Here is a 17,080-nt window from a genome sequence, read left to right on the forward strand (position 1 = left end):
TTAATGAGAAGTCTTTAGCATTAAAGACATAATTATTAATAACCATCACCACAAGGATTATTTAGTAAAATATTAAAGATTACATTAAACAAGTTTTCCATTTCTTACCTGAGTACAGGAAAACATGGGCAAGCAATAATAAGAAACAAAAATAATTAATAAAGTGATTTTTGCAATGAGTAAAGGAAAAAATGAAAAAAAAATTTTTTTTCAAAAGTTTACAAAAATTGAAGAACAGGAAAACTACAAGTTACAACTTTTAACTGCTTAGTCAGATATGTGCCGGACTAAAGACAAGGAGGAGGAGAAAATGATCAGGTTGGGTAACAATTTAAGAATTAGGGAAACTGAAATTGAAAACCATTGTTGATAGATTTCATTTGAAATTTAGAATAAAATATATGACAGGAAAATGTGAATTAATAATGAAAAATTACAGAAGAGTAACAATACGCAGATGATAATTAAGAGTGGCAAACAATTTAGTAGTGGAACTTCTTTAGTCTTTTTCCATCCACTGCTGGATATAGGCCTACCCCCTTAACTTTCCAGTTCAGTTTCTCTTTAGCCAATGTTCACCATCTCGTGTCAAACCTTTGTAGTTTGTATCTCCATCTTGTTCTTATATTAAGACCTATTTAGAGGAACTATTTAATGACAACTTTGTAAGTGTATATCATGCTGGAGTAAATGATTCTTTACACCTAGAAGGTTGGCAAATTATTATTATTATTATTACTTGTTAGTGAAATTTCATGTGGACTAACAAGGAATATTCAGCTGTTTGTGGATGATGTAACATCAGTAGTTAGTAAAAACTATGAGAAAGTAGTGAGGGACCATATATAGCACTGGGCAAATGAGGGTAATGTTATCTGTGAGAGTCAACATGGATTTGTGAAGCGCGCTCTTGTTTTAGCAACATGCTAGTCTTTTATAATAAAGTTACAAGAACATTAGATGAGGGAAAGGCATATACTGCAATTTTCTTAGACTTAGCAAAGGCATTTGACAGGGTGCCACATGATAAGCTGATATTCAAGTTGTAGCACATGGATCTGAATGTCAGATTGGTCAACTGGATTCAGGATTGGCTGTCTGATAGGTATCAGACAGTTGTGTATGGTGGAGCAATATCAAAGAGGCAGAAAGTTACAAGTGGGACCTATATTGTTTAACCTTTATATCAATGACATTGTCCATGGATTGCAAGGGGATATTCAGCTGTTTGCAGATGATGCAAAGCTGGGAAGGATTATTAGTAATAGTGCAGATGTGGTAGTCCTGCAAGAGGATTTGAATAAGCTAGATAGATGGGCAAATGAATGAGGGTATCGGTTTAATGCAGCAAAATGTAAGGTCGTGAGGTTTGGGAAACATCGATGGGACACTGCATACTCTATGTGAGGAGTTATACTGGAGGAAGTAGGGGAGACAAGAGATCTGGGAGTTGATGATTGATAGAAACCTGAAATTTAGGGGACATATTGCAAAGGTAATGAAGGTATCACAGAGGATTGCTGCAATAATATGTAGTATGATATATGTAGGTAGTATGATAAGAAAAATAAGAGTATGATAGTGAGTATAAACAAAATGAAAGAGCTAGTGTTGTACGGAGATTCTTTAGTAAGAGGTGTGATAGATGAGAGTTTGACAAAACCGTACCAATCTGGTGCGAATGTTAAGAATGTAAGCGAGTCAATTAGAATGCAAAAGCAGAGGGTGAAAGAATTGATAGTAGTACAGGAATTAATTATTTGAAAGGAGACAAAATGGCTCTGAGAGGGGACTTGAAGGAATTACTTGAGGTAGCAAAAGAGAAGAGTGAGAGAGTTAGGATGGTGAGTCTGTTGCCACAGTATGACAGTGAAGAGTATAGAAGGATGGCCAAAATTACTAATGACTTTATGTGCTGATTATGCAGGAGGAGTGGTGTGGACTTTGTGGATGTGTGGAGCGAGTTCGATGGGCGAAAGGATTTATATAAGATGGATGGTTTACATTTGAATGGATTTGGTGTAAGGAGACTTGAAAAGGTGTTGTTGAATGAAGTGGAAGTGGATATGCAGAATCAGGGAAATTAGAGTTATTGGGGGAGAGGGGGAAGAAGATATGCAGACTTTAGGGAGACAGTTGAGTGTATGAATGTGTGTAATAAGCCCGAGTGAGTGCGAAGGACAACAAATCAGAATGGGATAGTTAGTATAAGACATCAAAATAGGAATGGAACAAATGGGCTTCTGCAATTCATGTATACAAATGCCAGAAGTATTAGGAACAAGAAGGAAGAATTTTTGGCCTTGATTGGCACTTCCAGGCCACAGGTTATTGGCATTAGTAAAACATGGCTGAAAGAAGATCATATAGCTAGTGGGATTGAATGTGAGCGGTATGGTGTGTTCAGGAGTGACAGGGAGAATAAAATGGGGCGAGGAGTGTTATTGATGATAGCTGATGAGCTACAGCCAAGGAGAATAGAAGTGGAACTGCAGGATAGAGAAAAGAGCACATTTGAGGCTATTTGGTATGAGATTGAAACTAGCAGAACAAAATATACAGTTGTGTGATGCTATAAACCAGGTGATGGAACAGATGGTGAAGATAGTATGCATAAGCAAATAGAAGAAATGAGTGGAAGGAAGGTAATTATTATGGGAGATTTCAACTATGGTAACATTTATTGGAAGAAGGAGAGGACACATGGGAGGAAGGAATTGGATTTTATGCAGTTATTAAGGGATAACTATCTGCATGTAATGGAAAATACTAGGCATGTAATGCCTAATATTGTAGGCATTACAATATTAGGCATTAATATTGTAATGGAAAATACTAGGGGTCAGAGAGTGCTTGACCTAGTAATTGCATCTGAGGATCTGACTGTAACGAATATGACCACATTGCCACCAATTGGTGAGAGTGAACATAGGGTCTTAACCTGGGAGGTGGCTAAAGGTGTGGAATTTACAATTAAGACAGATTACACGTGGAATTATCGGACTGGTAAGTATGACAAGCTTAGGAGTTTCATTGGTTCAGTGCCATGGCATGTAAAACTGCAAGGGCTGGATGTTGATAGTGCATGGGAGGTGGTAAAGAAGTGTTTGCAGGAGTCAATGGCTGACTATATACCTAGAGTCCGAATAATAAATCAAATAGGGGTTAAATGCATGAATAACACCATTAAGCTTGAGCTGTAAAAAAAAGAAAAAACTATGGAGGGAATTTAAGGAGAAAGGTGACCAGCATGCACATGAATGGTATAAATCGCAGGCCAGAAGGGTAACGAGTGTGGTAAAAAAAGCAAAAGCAGATTATGAAAGAACATCAGAAAAGCAGGCTAAAGAGAATCCTAAACAGTTTTTTCAATATGTTGCAAGCAAAAGAAAAAATGTATATGACAGAATGATTTTAAAGTATGCCGATGGTAGGGAGGTAACCGAATCAGTTGATGAAAGTTTATTTTTATTTATTTTTTTATTTTTTTTTTTTAAAGTTTATTTTTTTCACTTGGTTAGAGTATAATAAATTTAGTTTAATCCTTTATCCAAGTGTGAGCAAACAAAGTTTGCACCTGAAAGTATCTTCAGGACTGGGGTAAGGTGGTACAACAACCAGGGCACTCCTTGCAAAGGTGGATCAAGATACCAACACTCCTATCTCAGTATCTCCCATAATGCAAAACACATCTCCTTGTGGATATGTATAATGTTATGCATTAAGGGAAGGGCCACAAACCAAACTAGTTTCGACCTTTATTGAGGTCTCTTCAGTGGGAGCCAGGCCCAAGTGGAGATACCAGGCAGAAGCATTAGCAGGTCATCTCTACCTATAGGAGTTGCCAAATGGTGTGCCACCCTTTTTTAATAAATTAATCTGGATTTAGAGAAAGATGTTGAAAGTTTATTTTTTTAACTTGGTTAGAGTATAATAAATTTAGTTTAATCCTTTATCCAAGTGTGAGCAAACAAAGTTTGCACCTGAAAGTATCTTCAGGACTGGGGTAAGGTGGTACAACACCAGGGCACTCCTTGCAAGGGTGGAGCAAGCTACCAATACTCCTAACTGCAAGGAGTGCCCTGGTGTTGTACCACCTTACCCCAGTCCTGAAAATACTTTAAGGTGCAAACTTTTTTTGCTCACACTTGGATAAAGGATTAAACTAAATTTATTATACGAATCAGTTGATATAGTGGAATTACTGAGTGAGCACTTTGCAAGAGTATATCATCCAGGTGATGACATTGCAGGAATGAATGAACTAATAGCTTATATGGGAATTGTGGTGAATGAAGTGGAGGTGAATAGTCTATTACAAATCCTCAATGTCAATACATCTGTGGGATGGGATGGTATACCAGTTTGTGTTGTATGTGAAGTGGCTAAAGAATTGTCAGTGCCCTCGCCCATTTTGTTTAATTTGAGTCTCGGGTTGGGGTTAGTCCCAAGGGGGTGGAAAGAGGGGAAAATAGTTCCACTGCATAAAGGAGGTTCAAAGACTGCTGTTGTAAATTACTGACTGATCAGCATATCAGGAATCGTTGTCAAGGTCTTGAAGAAAATAGTCTAGAGGAAAATACAGGATTGGATAGATGAAAATGGGATACTGTATGGGGGACAGCATAGTTTTGTGAAGGGTAGATCATGCCTCATTAACTTGTTCACATTTTATAACACAGTGATGGCTGAACTGGATAAGGGTAATGGGTTTACAGTGATTCTACTGGACCTTGCTAAGGCCTTTGACAGGATACCACATGGAATTCTAATCAGTAAACTGCAGCATATGGGGATGGATATAGGGTTGGTGAGATGGATAGGAGGGTGGTTGATGGAGAGATATCAGAGAGTGGTTTATTCAGGAGTAGAGTCCAAAAGATGGCCTGTAACTAGTGGTGTGCCGCAAGTTCTGTTCTTGGGCCACTACTATTCAATTTGTTCATTAACAATATAGGAAATGATCTGAGAGGAAGTGTTCATTTGTTTGCTGATGATGCAAAGTTAGGTAGAGCAATAGTGAATGTACAGGATGTCAAAATTTTGCAGGATGATTTGGATAGTTTGGAGGACTGGGCTAAGGAGAATGGATGTCAATTTAATGTGGCAGAGTGTAAGGTTATGCATTTTGGGGTGAAAAGATTAGCAGCAGTATATCACATTGGTGGAACCGTACTCCAGGAGATTGATGAGGCCAGGGATTTGGGAGTATTGGTGGATAGGGAGTTGAAGTTCAGGGGACACATCGCAAAAGTGGCTAAATCAGCTCATCGAATCACTTGGTTGCTGAAAAATACTTTAAAAAGCAGAGACAAACAGGTTATTGTTCTTTTGTATCGCACCTTGATAAGACCCCATCTAGACTACTGTGCCCAGATATGGCGCCAGGGTTTCTTCTTGATGGGGAGGAGGTGGAGAGGATCCAGAGATGAGTGACCAAGATGATAGCAGGTCTAGGGAATGAACCTTATGAGAACAGGTTGAAGATTTGTGGGTTGCAGAAATTGGTTGATAGGCAAAAACGGGGTGATATGATTGAGACATTCAAATTACTGAAGGGTTTCTATAAGATTAATTCAGAAGATATTTTTGAGAATAGGACTGGTGGTGGGAGGACTAGGGCCATACATGGAAACTGGGCAGGAGTGTGGTTAGCAAGGGTGTTAGAGCTAGATGTTTTACTTTTAGAGTGGTGAATGAGTGGAATAAGCTGTCAGAGTCTGCTGCGGGTGCCATGACTGTGAATGAGTTCAAGGCGAGGTATGATAGATACTGTGTGAATGTCGAATAGTTGTTCTTGACATGATGTTAGGGCCTCTCTCAATGAGTCTATTGACTCCTTGAAGTTGCCCGTCATAATAATAATAATGAGAAGGACACTGACCTGCAGAGATAAAATGGTTATCATTCTGTTGTATAAGACTCTGATCAGACTACACTTAGATTATTGTTCTCAGATCTGGTTCCCAGGATTTAAAGGGGATAAATTAACTGTGAAAAGGGTACAAAGGCGGATAACAAAGATGGTGTCGTGACTGTATAATGTTAATTATGAGGATCGGCTGAGGGAGTGTGGACTGCAGAGTTTGGTGGATAGAAGGAGAGGTGATATGATTGAGACTTTTAAACTGTTGAGAGGTGGTTACAGGGTTGACACCGGGCAGTTCTTTTGCTTGGTTGAACAGCGGGAAGGAGTGATGACAAGAGGCCATCCCTGGAAGTTACGAAAGGAAACTGTGAGAAAGAGGGTGAAGAGTGGTTTTTTTGCATGGAGGGTGGTTGAACCATAAAATGCATTGCCTGATGGAGTGGTATGTGCGAGAACGGTCAATGGAGTTAAGGAGTAGTATGATAGACTTTGTGTTTCCTAGAAGGGACCTCCGTCAATGAGTTTTGATAGACTTGTGTTTCTTAGAAAGAACCTCCCACGATGAGTCTTTTGACTCCATGGAGGCCTGAATAATAATACTAATGTAAAATTGAGAAGAAATATGAGGTGTGATATTGCTGCCAACTTCCTTCAGGAAGATTTAGACTTTTATCATGGATCTTGTTGATAATCAGTAGAAGCCTGAAGGTTAGACAATTAGAAGGCACACTATTGTAAAGACACTGCTGCTAATAAGGAGTATAGCGACATGTAGAGAGAGAGAGAGAGAGGTCATTGTATCACTGTAGAAAAGCATTGATCAGAGCATAGAATCTGGACAGAGTTCAGAGATGATTAAGAAAATACCTGGATTCTCCAATGTTGATTATGGGAAGTGGTTGAGAAAACATAAATTAGAAAGTTTAGGAGATTGGCAAGAAACCAGTGATATGGGATTCTTCAGATGAAGATGAGTTAATCAATCTCATACAGAAGCAGCAGGATTTTTTTTTCCTTCTGGAAACTCGAGTTTTTCATCCTACCTATGAAAACATTGGCCATAAGGATACACACACAATTTACAAACAAAAAATAGTGTTGTTGTTGGTGGTAGTGATGATGGGCGGCAGATGGTGTTGATGGAAGCAACGTCATTGTGTGTAGGTATAGCAATAAGTGAAGAGATGTGTGTAGCAGAGTAGAGTGCCCTCCTAAGATGTATCCTTGGACTCCTTGAAAGTGTCACACAATAACAATAATAATCACAGTGAAGATGCAGTGATTTTCAGGATTACTATGGAAAGAATTATATTCACACAGGGGTAGAGTGAGAGGGGAAAAAATTCAAGGCTAACCCCGGTGGTCACATAAATTTAAAGATAGACTGCTTACGTGGAGAGAGCTGGGTGAGCTTGCTGGATGTTAACAGTATGGAATGAATAAATTTAAGATTCATTACAATAGCTCTAGGTTCAGTGAGATCTTCTACAATGAATCTATTGACTCCATGGAGGTATGTTAATAATAATAATAATAATAGTTTAATATGTCGTGTGTATTAATACACACAATATATTAAACTCAGCTGTTCACTCTATGCAGAATATATTATCCTCTTAAATAAATCTCCTATAAGCATTTAAGGGTGTTTAGCCAAATTAAATAATTTGGTTAAAGAACATCAAAAACTTGTAGGAGTTCTGTAAGCATGCTTTGCATGTATGCATTGGATCACAGATTTCTCAAAACCTCTAGGGGCTAGTATAAAATAACAGGTGATGTTTATATTCAGGATCAAAAAAATTCATGTATAATAATAATAATAATCATTATATATTCTATCACTCAATATCTGGCAAGTACTACAAATCACCCTTCTCTGATGACTGCTTACCGATAAACTGCAGGATGCTAGCTCATTAAAAGATGACCAATCACAGACATAATGGTATAGCAGACTGTTCCTTTGCTTCCAGGAAAAACATCAATTTAAAATAAAAAAGGCACAAATAGAGATGCAAGAGGGAAATAGTGAAAGTGGTTCTGAGGCAGAATGGTGTGGGATAGAGGTGAATGGAATGAAATACTTGGTTGGTTGTTGTTACAGACCAGGAAATCTGGATAGTAGTGACTATGAAATGTATAATCAAATTAGCCAAGCAAATAAGAAAAGAGTCATCATCATGGGTTATTTTAATTATGGCAATATAGACTGGAATGATGAGATAGCAACTGGAAGTAAAGAAAATGAGTTTCTTGAGTTTTTGAGAGATAACTACCTCAGACAGTATGTAACAGAGGGCACATGAGGATTGAGGGTCTTGGATTTGGTTATCTCATCAGAGGATGTAATTATAAATGCGGTGTCAAATCATCCACCAATTGGTGAGAGTGACCATGAGGTGATTACCTGGGTGGTTGCCAGCAGTGCGAGGACCTCTGTGAGAAAAGGGTATATGTGGAACTACAAGGGGGGGGGGGTGATTATGAAGAGCTCAGGAAACAGCTTGCAGGTGTAGCATGGAATGAGGAGTTAGCTGGAAAAGAGATCAATGCAGCTTGGGGAATTTTCAAAGACTATCTAGTAGATGCAATGTCTAAATGCATTCCAAGGGTGAGAAGATTAAATTAGGGATGAAATGGATGAATAAAAAGATTAAGCATGCGATCCAGAGAAAAAGGGCATTATGGAGGCAGCATAAGAGAAGTGGAAATAACCAATTCCATGAGGACTATAAAGACCAGGAAAGGTGGGTGACTTGGTTGGTGAGGATAGCTAAAGAGAGGTATGAACAGCAGTTAGCTAATGAAGCCAAAAAGAATCCTAAGGAGTTCTTTCGATATGTAGCCAGCAAAAGAAAGAATGATTATGGAAGGATGACATTGATCGGAGAAAATAGTATAAAGACAGCTGTCGCAAAAGGTGTGGTGGAGATACTTAATGAACAGTTCATAAAGGTCTTTCAATCTTGTGAATGTGACTTCATAGAGAGATTGAGAGCAGTTGATGATGGGGAAGAGAGAGAGACTGACTGTAAGTGAGCAAGAGGTGTTTGGGGAATTGAGTAAACTAGATGTAAATAAGGCTGTGGGACTTGATAATATATGTTCTGAAGGAATTACATATTCTTCAGAATTACATATTCTGAAGGAATGTGCCAGGGAGTTGACGCTGGCCTTGACATATTTTTTTTAATACGAGTCTTGCACTTGGTCAAGTTCCTAAGTAGTAGAACGAGGGCAAGATTGTGCCACTTCATGAAGGAGGTGATAGAACTCAAACATCAAACTATAGGCCTATCTGTGTGTGTGTCAGGTGTTGTAGTTAAGTTGTTGGAGAAGCTTGTGAGAACTAGGATCCAGAGTTGGGTTGACAACAATGGTATTATCTTTGATGGAAAGCATGGATTTGGTAAAGGGAGGTCATGTTTTAGTAATCTACTTATTTATTACAATAAAGTGACTGCTTCCTTGGACAGAGGAGAAGGATACACAGTAATATACTTGGATTTTGCAAAGGCTTTTGATAGAGTACCTCATGATAAATTGACAGTCAAACTAGAGCAAATGGGATTGGATATTAGATTAGTGCATTGGATTGGAGACTGGCTATCTGATAGGTATCAACAAGTTGTGTAGGGGGGAGCGATAGCCAGGAAAGTTACTAGTGGCGTGCCTTAGGGGTCTGTTTTAGGGCCATTGTTGTTTAACTTGTATATTAATGATATTGGTGAAGATTTGGATGGAGATATTCAGTTGTTTGCAGATTATGCAAAGTTGGGACGAACCATGAAGAGTAGAGAGGATGTTGTGGCCTTACAAGAAAACTTGAAAATATTGAGTGATTGGGCAGGAATGCGGATGCAAGTTCAATGTTGCAAAATGTAAGGTTTTAAAATTTGCAAAAAAAAATGGGATGCAGAATTTATGCTTGGTGAGGATATATTGTTGGAGGTGGAGGAAACAAGGGATTTGGGGGTGATAAGGATCTAAAATTCAGGGAAAACATAGCCAAAATTATGAAGACAACACAAAGGCTTCTGGGAATGATGTGGAGGACACTGACTTGTAGAAGTAGGGAGATTCTTCTTGCATTGTATAAGGCTTTGATTAGGCCACACATGGACTATTTGTCCAGATTTGTTCACCTAGTTTTCAAAAGGATGAAGAGATATTGGAGAGAGTCCAGAGGCGACTGACTAAGATAGTTTCTAACCTCTGGAATGTCGAATATGAGGAAAGATTGAGAAGATGTAATTTGCAGAGTCTGGTGGACAGGAGGAAGAGGGGAGATATGATAGAAACCTACAAGTTGGTAAGGGGTTGTTATAGGATCAATGCTGGAGAAGTTTTACAGAGAATAGTGGGAGATCAGGGGAGAACCAAAGGTCATCCCTGGAAGTTGTATAAGGAGGGTGTGAGTAGGGGAGGGAGAAGAAGATTTTTTTCATGCAGAGTTGTGAATAATTGGAATGCCTTGCCTCAGAGTGTGGTATCTGCAGAGAATTTGAGTGTGTTTAAAGCACGGTATGTGAGCTGTGTGTTTGATAAAAGGAGACCTCCTAGATGAGTCTTTGACTCCATGGGGTCTTGGGTAATAATAATAAATAATCTTACTTTCTTAAGCTTACTTCACTGTTATTAGTAAATCCCATAGTCAAAAAAATATAGAACAAAACTACTACTTTTTTCTTAGTGATCATTATAACTTCCAGAATCATTAGTTGGATACTAAATGAATGCGAGTTAAATAAATTAAAGAAGTTCATAGTTACATCAAACATTGGGATTAAGATACCATTAAAAAACACATGGTATAAAACATGTGTTTTATACCCATGTGTATAAACACAGAGAATATTGTATAGAAGAGCATCCTGAATATATGACTTGTCCATCCATTTCATCCATAGTTAATTTTATATGACAAGACTACCTGTTAAAAATATAGCTTGCTTCTTATCAAGGGCAAAATTTTAAATAATTTAGAGAAAATGGCCAGTTTTGGTATCACATCAGTTTTCACTAACATATCATTCAGCAATATGTTTACAGTTCCTCTTAATATTTGCCATCATGCATTGTAAAATTATTCAAGTTTGTTATGCATTCAGGTTACTTTACCTGAAGAAATAAAATATACAAACAGATCAAATTAACCATGGCGAGAGTCTTTTATCTCCTCTGTTGGGGTAAGATATCTTAAAAATGCTATGAGGAATAGATATTTATTCCTGCTCAAATCAGGTCTAGTTCAGCATGATATGGATACAAGTTACAGGATTCTTTGACCGCAAAACTGTTGAATAGAAGCTGATAGAAATATGAATGTTCATGTAAGATATATATTATATAAAAAAATGAATGTTACAAACATCTCACAATCTCTCCTACTACTTAATTCTCCAAATGCACACAACGACACTACTACCATCATCACCAACAATAGTATTTTTTGCCTGTAAAGTTCATGTGTTCTCAGGGCCAATTTGCCTGCATGAGAGATGAAAAACCTGAGTTTCCAGGAGAAAAAATCCTGTTTACTCTATATGAGATCAGCTGATTCACCTTCAATTGAAAAACCCCATATAAAGAATTCTCTCATCATGATGAGAATCAAACTCAGTTCTTTTCCAATTGATTGTCACAATGATCCACTGTTCTTCCAATTGAGCTAGAAGCTCTTAGCAATTAACAACATTTAGCTAATAAAGCACAATTTTTGCTGAAAACAAGCTTGGAAACAAAACACAGATAACAGATTTAGAAAGGGTTAATATGACTGGAAGCAAGTTAAACAAATTAATATGAAATAAGAGAAAAAAAAAGAGATATCCCCATATTATATGGGAAATAAGTGTTGTTTGCTATTCTAAACAAATATTAGGGACATTCCATGAGTAATGCCAGCATGTAATCAGTACATGATGTGCAAGCTGACTGAAACTTGCCTAGTTTTGTTTTCTTTCTTCATACCTCTGTTGCAATTTAGTATATAGTGGTGCACAACCAAAGATGCATTTCATGTGTTATTACTCTGGACTTACTACTTACCGGTTTATCAAAATGTGTAAAATGTTGTGCAGGATTGAAATTTTTGAAACGGAAAACTGGGGGTGCAATCAATATTCACCATTGATTACAAGGTTTTTTATGGTGAAGGAAGTGTAGTTGTGAGAACTGTAAGTCACTAGGTGTAAAGAATCAGAACAGCAATGGTGCAATTGACATTAATGACAGTTCATGAAGAGAGTACTACAATTGATGATTTCCATAAACAGAAAGTTAATCAGCAAAAATCACTGAATAAGTCTGATATCAGTGGCATCAAAAAAGGAACATTGATTTGCATGAGTCGACCAAACTATTACAAAATTGATTAAGTGCAATAAAGTGAATGTAGTTCAACTGTAACTCAATAAAATTAGATCTTCAATTGTGGCTCAATGAAATCAGACTCAAGTTGTGAGAAAATGGTTCTGAAAGCATCCTGTGGAGTTTCACACAAAGTCTGAAATCTTTTTTATATAGTAAAGAAAATGTATTGAAATGGAGGAAGAATATGTTGAAAAACTAGTTTATGAAGATGGAGTAATGACTTCACACTTTCATTTGGTTTTTAATTCTAATGCATCTCGCTTGTGGTGAGATCTATTATAAAGCAGACATTACTTTTGGAATGCCTTCTGTAAATTGAGACTGAACAGTTCAAACATGAATGGACTAATATTAATGATATAAAAAGTTCAAGTTGACCAAGAACTCCACCCTCTCCAGGGAACACTGCTGTTATAAATGTTGTCATTCAAATCAACATGTAAAAATCAAGTATAATCAAATTCTTCAAATTTCATATTGAATCATTACTGATATCATCAACAAATGCCTGCTAATGCCAAAAGTAATGTCTCCAAGAAGGTGGCACGCCTCACTGAGGACCAAATGGCTACGTGTGCTGCATTTATTCTGGAACATCTATAGTTGTATCAGCATGATAGATATAAATATTTTGAATGCACATTGCTAGAATAAATAGTTTCATGCAATGTTGTATTTTAATCCAAAAATGGAAATGCAGAATGTGGCATAGAAATAACTCTCCTTCCCTCCATCCAAAAAGATCCACACAAGCTCATCAACATGAGAAGGTAATAATCATAATATTCTGGTCATCAAAATGGGCCATCAAAAGACAGAGTTTGGCCAATTTACAATTTGTCATACTATTAATGCATTATCATGTTGTGGTATGCCTCCATTCAAAAGAAAAGACCATATTTGTTTGCTGTTAACTGAAGCTCCTGCTTCATGTTTGTACCTGGCCATATAACAACTAATTTAGTTCAACAATACTTTGTTGAAAAAGAGATTTAAAGATTGCTCTTTCATTTGTACATTGTGATGTGTTCATAACAATGCCATATCTCAAACAAGGAAATGCTGGTAAAGATGTTTTCATTTATATTCCTTTATAAAAAAGTACAAAGATTCAATACAGACTCCTTCACAATGAACATCCAATAAGTAATATTATTATACAATATCTCCATGAAGATCAGAGACTCATCATAGAAGATCTAAACTAACTATTATGCACACAAAACCTATCACACCTCTCCTAAAACTGATTCACCCTCAGGGAACTCACAACTAATTCTGGCAATCCATTCCACTTATTCACCACTCTCAATGCAAAAAATCTAGTCTACACATCCCTATTAACCACACTCTCACACAATTTTCAGGTATGACCACTAGTTCTCTGATTATTTGTGTGAGAGTGTGGTTAATAGGGATGTGCATCAATTTTATAAAACCCCTTTAATATCTTAAAAGTTTCTATCATGTCCACTCTTTTCCACCTATCAACTAAACTTTGTAACCCACAAAATATACCTTAACCTATCCTCATTGGGAGCATTCTTCACCTGTCACAAGCTTAGTCTGAATCTCCTCTACCACCTTCTGGTCCCCAAGAAATCCAGGTGACAAATCTCTGCACAGTAGTCAAGATGTGGCTGAATCATAACCTTATAAAGAGGAATAACAGCTTCCCTATCTTTACTTTAACTTGTTTGCGATCATGTAAAGCTACATTTAGCTATTAATTTAGCTTTTTACAATTGGTTTCCCTTGAAAGGATTATAAAATTATAGGTGATTCTCGTGGAAAGGCTTAGACGTTAGTTATACATTCTTACTAAATAGCTTAAGGAAATTACAATGTACAATAGAATATACATTAAAATAAATTTAATACACTTCCAATATTTTGGCAATGTCACGTTGCCATTATCACAGGAAATTAAAAACAAGACATGTGCATGCAAGCACAACACACACAGTAAATGAGGAACTTTTTTATAAGGTCTGTAACAAGAAGAACTGTAACAAGACTCGGAAAAAATTACAAAAATCCTAAAAAAACATGACTTAACTTCTTGTTACAGACCTTATAAAAAATTGGCATCCCTTATCTACTCCACTAAAGATCCCCCCCCCGACCTACCTGGTGTATAAAGTCCCTTGCAGCCGTAAGCTATCCTACTTTGGCCAAACAGGCAGGACAACTAATATCAGAATTTCAGAACACAAGGACTACATCCGGTTTCACCAATACAGCCACTCTGGTCTTGCAGACCATGCGCTGGATACCAGCCATAGAATACGGTGGAAGAAAGCCACGATAATACACCATAGTAAATTCAAATACGAAAGGCTATTCTTGGAATCAGCCTCAGCCCTAAGAAACAATCCAAACCTCAACAAATTTGGTTGCATGAGACTGCCCCAAATTTGGGAAACCTACATCAGAAGACCTTCAGCCCAATCGGCCAAGAATACCAACATTGTCCACTAAGGGGCACCATCAGGACTTTTAGGAGAAAGAATAGCGTCCTCATTTAAAATGCTTCGTTCCTCATTTACTGTGTGTTGTGCTTGCGTGCATGTGTCTTGTTTTTAAGTTCCTGTGATAATGGCAACGTGATGTTGCCAAAATATTGGAAGTGTATTAAAATTTATTTTAATTTATATTCTATTGTACGTTGTAATTTCCTTAAGCTATTTAGTAAGAAAATTATAGGTGCTGAAATCATGTTATGCATAGTGATTTTTTTATGCAGGCTACTGGCTGATTTGGTCATGTCAAAAATGTCTACATTTCTCAAAATAAGAGCAAAGGGCTCAGTGGATGTAGAAGTATATTTCAGATAACCATGCTAGGTTCAGCTTCCCCCCCCCTTCCAATCTATCTTGGGAAAGTGCATATATTATATGTACAAATGTGGATGTATGAATGAATGACATCAGAAACCTCCAAGCCCAAGAAAGGATTTAAACTTGCAGTCTTTTGGCTGGAGGGAGCCAGGCTGCAAATACAAGATTATCATATATAATCTTTTAACAAAATAGCTTCAGGAAGAGGAGATGAGAAATCTAGGATTGATGGTGGACCTGAAATTCAGGGGCCACATTGCACAAGTTGTGAAGACGCAACATCAGATAATGGCAATGATGGTAAGGACCCTGACATGCAGAAATAGAGAGGTTATGATTCCATTGTATAAGGCCTTGATCAGGCCCCATATGGATTATTATGCACAGATTTGGTCGCCTGGTTTTCATGGTGATGAGGATATGTTGGAAAGGGTCCAGAGAAAATTCATAAAGGTGGTCAGTGGTCTTTGGAATGTGGAGTACGAGAACAGATTGAGAGAATGTAAGTTGCAGAGCCTTGTGAATAGGAGGAAGAGGGTGGGGGATATGATTGAGACATATAGTCTAGTCAGGGGTTGTTACCAGGTTGACACGGAAGAGATTTTTCATAGAATGGGAGAGGGGGATAGAACAGGAGGCCATTGCTGTAAACTGGATAAGGAAGGTGTGAGCAGAGGAGTGAGCAGTAGATTCTTTGCATGGAGAGAGTGGTTGGTGAGGAATGCATTGCCTGAGCGTGTTGTGAATGTAGACACATTGAATCAGTTTAAAGCGCAGTTGGATGAGTATTGTGTGCAGTAGTGTATACCTTCCATGATGAGTCTCTGACTCCATGGTGGTCAGATGCTAATAATAATAATAATAATAAATATCAGTTATTAATATTAATACTAACAAATGCTTTCATTAGAGAAAAAAACAAAACAAAAACAAAACATATTGCAACTTACCAGTATTAAAATCCAACCCAAAGTCTTCTTGCTCATTTCCACTTATAATATTATATATCAGCTGTCTGCCATGAGGACTGTTTGCAGTGATGGTAATGACAGGAGCATTTGCTGGGAGATTTTCAGGAATGGTAGCACTATAAAACTGCTGAGAAAATACTGGCATGTCTCGACTTATCACCTTAACTAATATGGTTGCTTGGACGGATAGACGGGGTTCACCTGGATAAGGGAAGATGCAGAAAGCATAGGTGTTGGCTATTATTCATGTTAACTGTTGGTTATGGTATGAATGCACAACACCACACAAGGAAACAAAATAAATATGATAATTTATTGAGAATACAAGACACTAAAACCAAGTACTTCTGGAAACAATTCACACTGTAACATATAAAGAACTACTATGGCATTATCTTTATTTTGTTGAATAGGGAGGTTGGGAATACCATTACCAATATAAGTATGGAAATAACAACTCCTCCTGCTCCTGAACAAAACTACTGCTAACATTCGCCACCACAGCTGCAATAATCTGGCTAACTATAACATGGAGTACCAAAATTTTCTCACTGGATACAAACACCTAACTTCAAAGAAGAAAATCTCAAGTTAACAAATGTAGATGCATGAAACTATATACAGTAAAACCCCGTTTTTACGTTCCTGCAATTTACGTTTTCCTGCCATTTGTGTCATTTTCTGTTGGTCCCGTTTTAAGACCTATTCTCACAATGTATTGTTTTCCCACCATTAACAACTTGATGTGGACGTTATTTCCCGTGATTTGCATTTTTTTTCTCGGTGGCAATACCGATTTTCGAATCGATTTCAGCAGAAATCTGCACATTTCTGTTCTCAGGTGGCGTTGCTTTCGGCTGTAGTTTTTCCGCCATTAAAAACTTGACGTGGACGTTATTTCCCGTGATTTGCATTTTTTTTTTTTCTCGGTGGCAATATCGATTTCAGCGGAAATCTGCGTATTTCTGTTCTCGGGTGGCGTTGCTTTTGGCTGTAGTTTCGTTTCCGCCATCACGGTGACT

General features: G+C 37.5%; 1 protein-coding gene across 1 annotated transcript in view; it reads right to left on the bottom strand.

Annotated features, from left to right (window-relative positions):
* The window catches only part of kug (FAT atypical cadherin kugelei), a 599,114-nt gene that overhangs the window by 339,899 nt on the left and 242,135 nt on the right, over window positions 1-17,080 (bottom strand). The window contains exon 13 of the mRNA XM_090401756.1: window positions 16,038-16,259. Coding sequence (XP_090257882.1) covers window positions 16,038-16,259 — 222 coding nt within the window. The remainder of the gene's footprint in view (window positions 1-16,037; window positions 16,260-17,080) is intronic.

Source organism: Typopeltis vanoorti, chromosome 2 (assembly GCF_054136105.1).
Source record: "Typopeltis vanoorti isolate ZY-2024b chromosome 2, IOZ_Tvanoo_1.0, whole genome shotgun sequence".
In the NCBI taxonomy this organism is placed as follows: domain Eukaryota; kingdom Metazoa; phylum Arthropoda; class Arachnida; order Uropygi; family Thelyphonidae; genus Typopeltis; species Typopeltis vanoorti.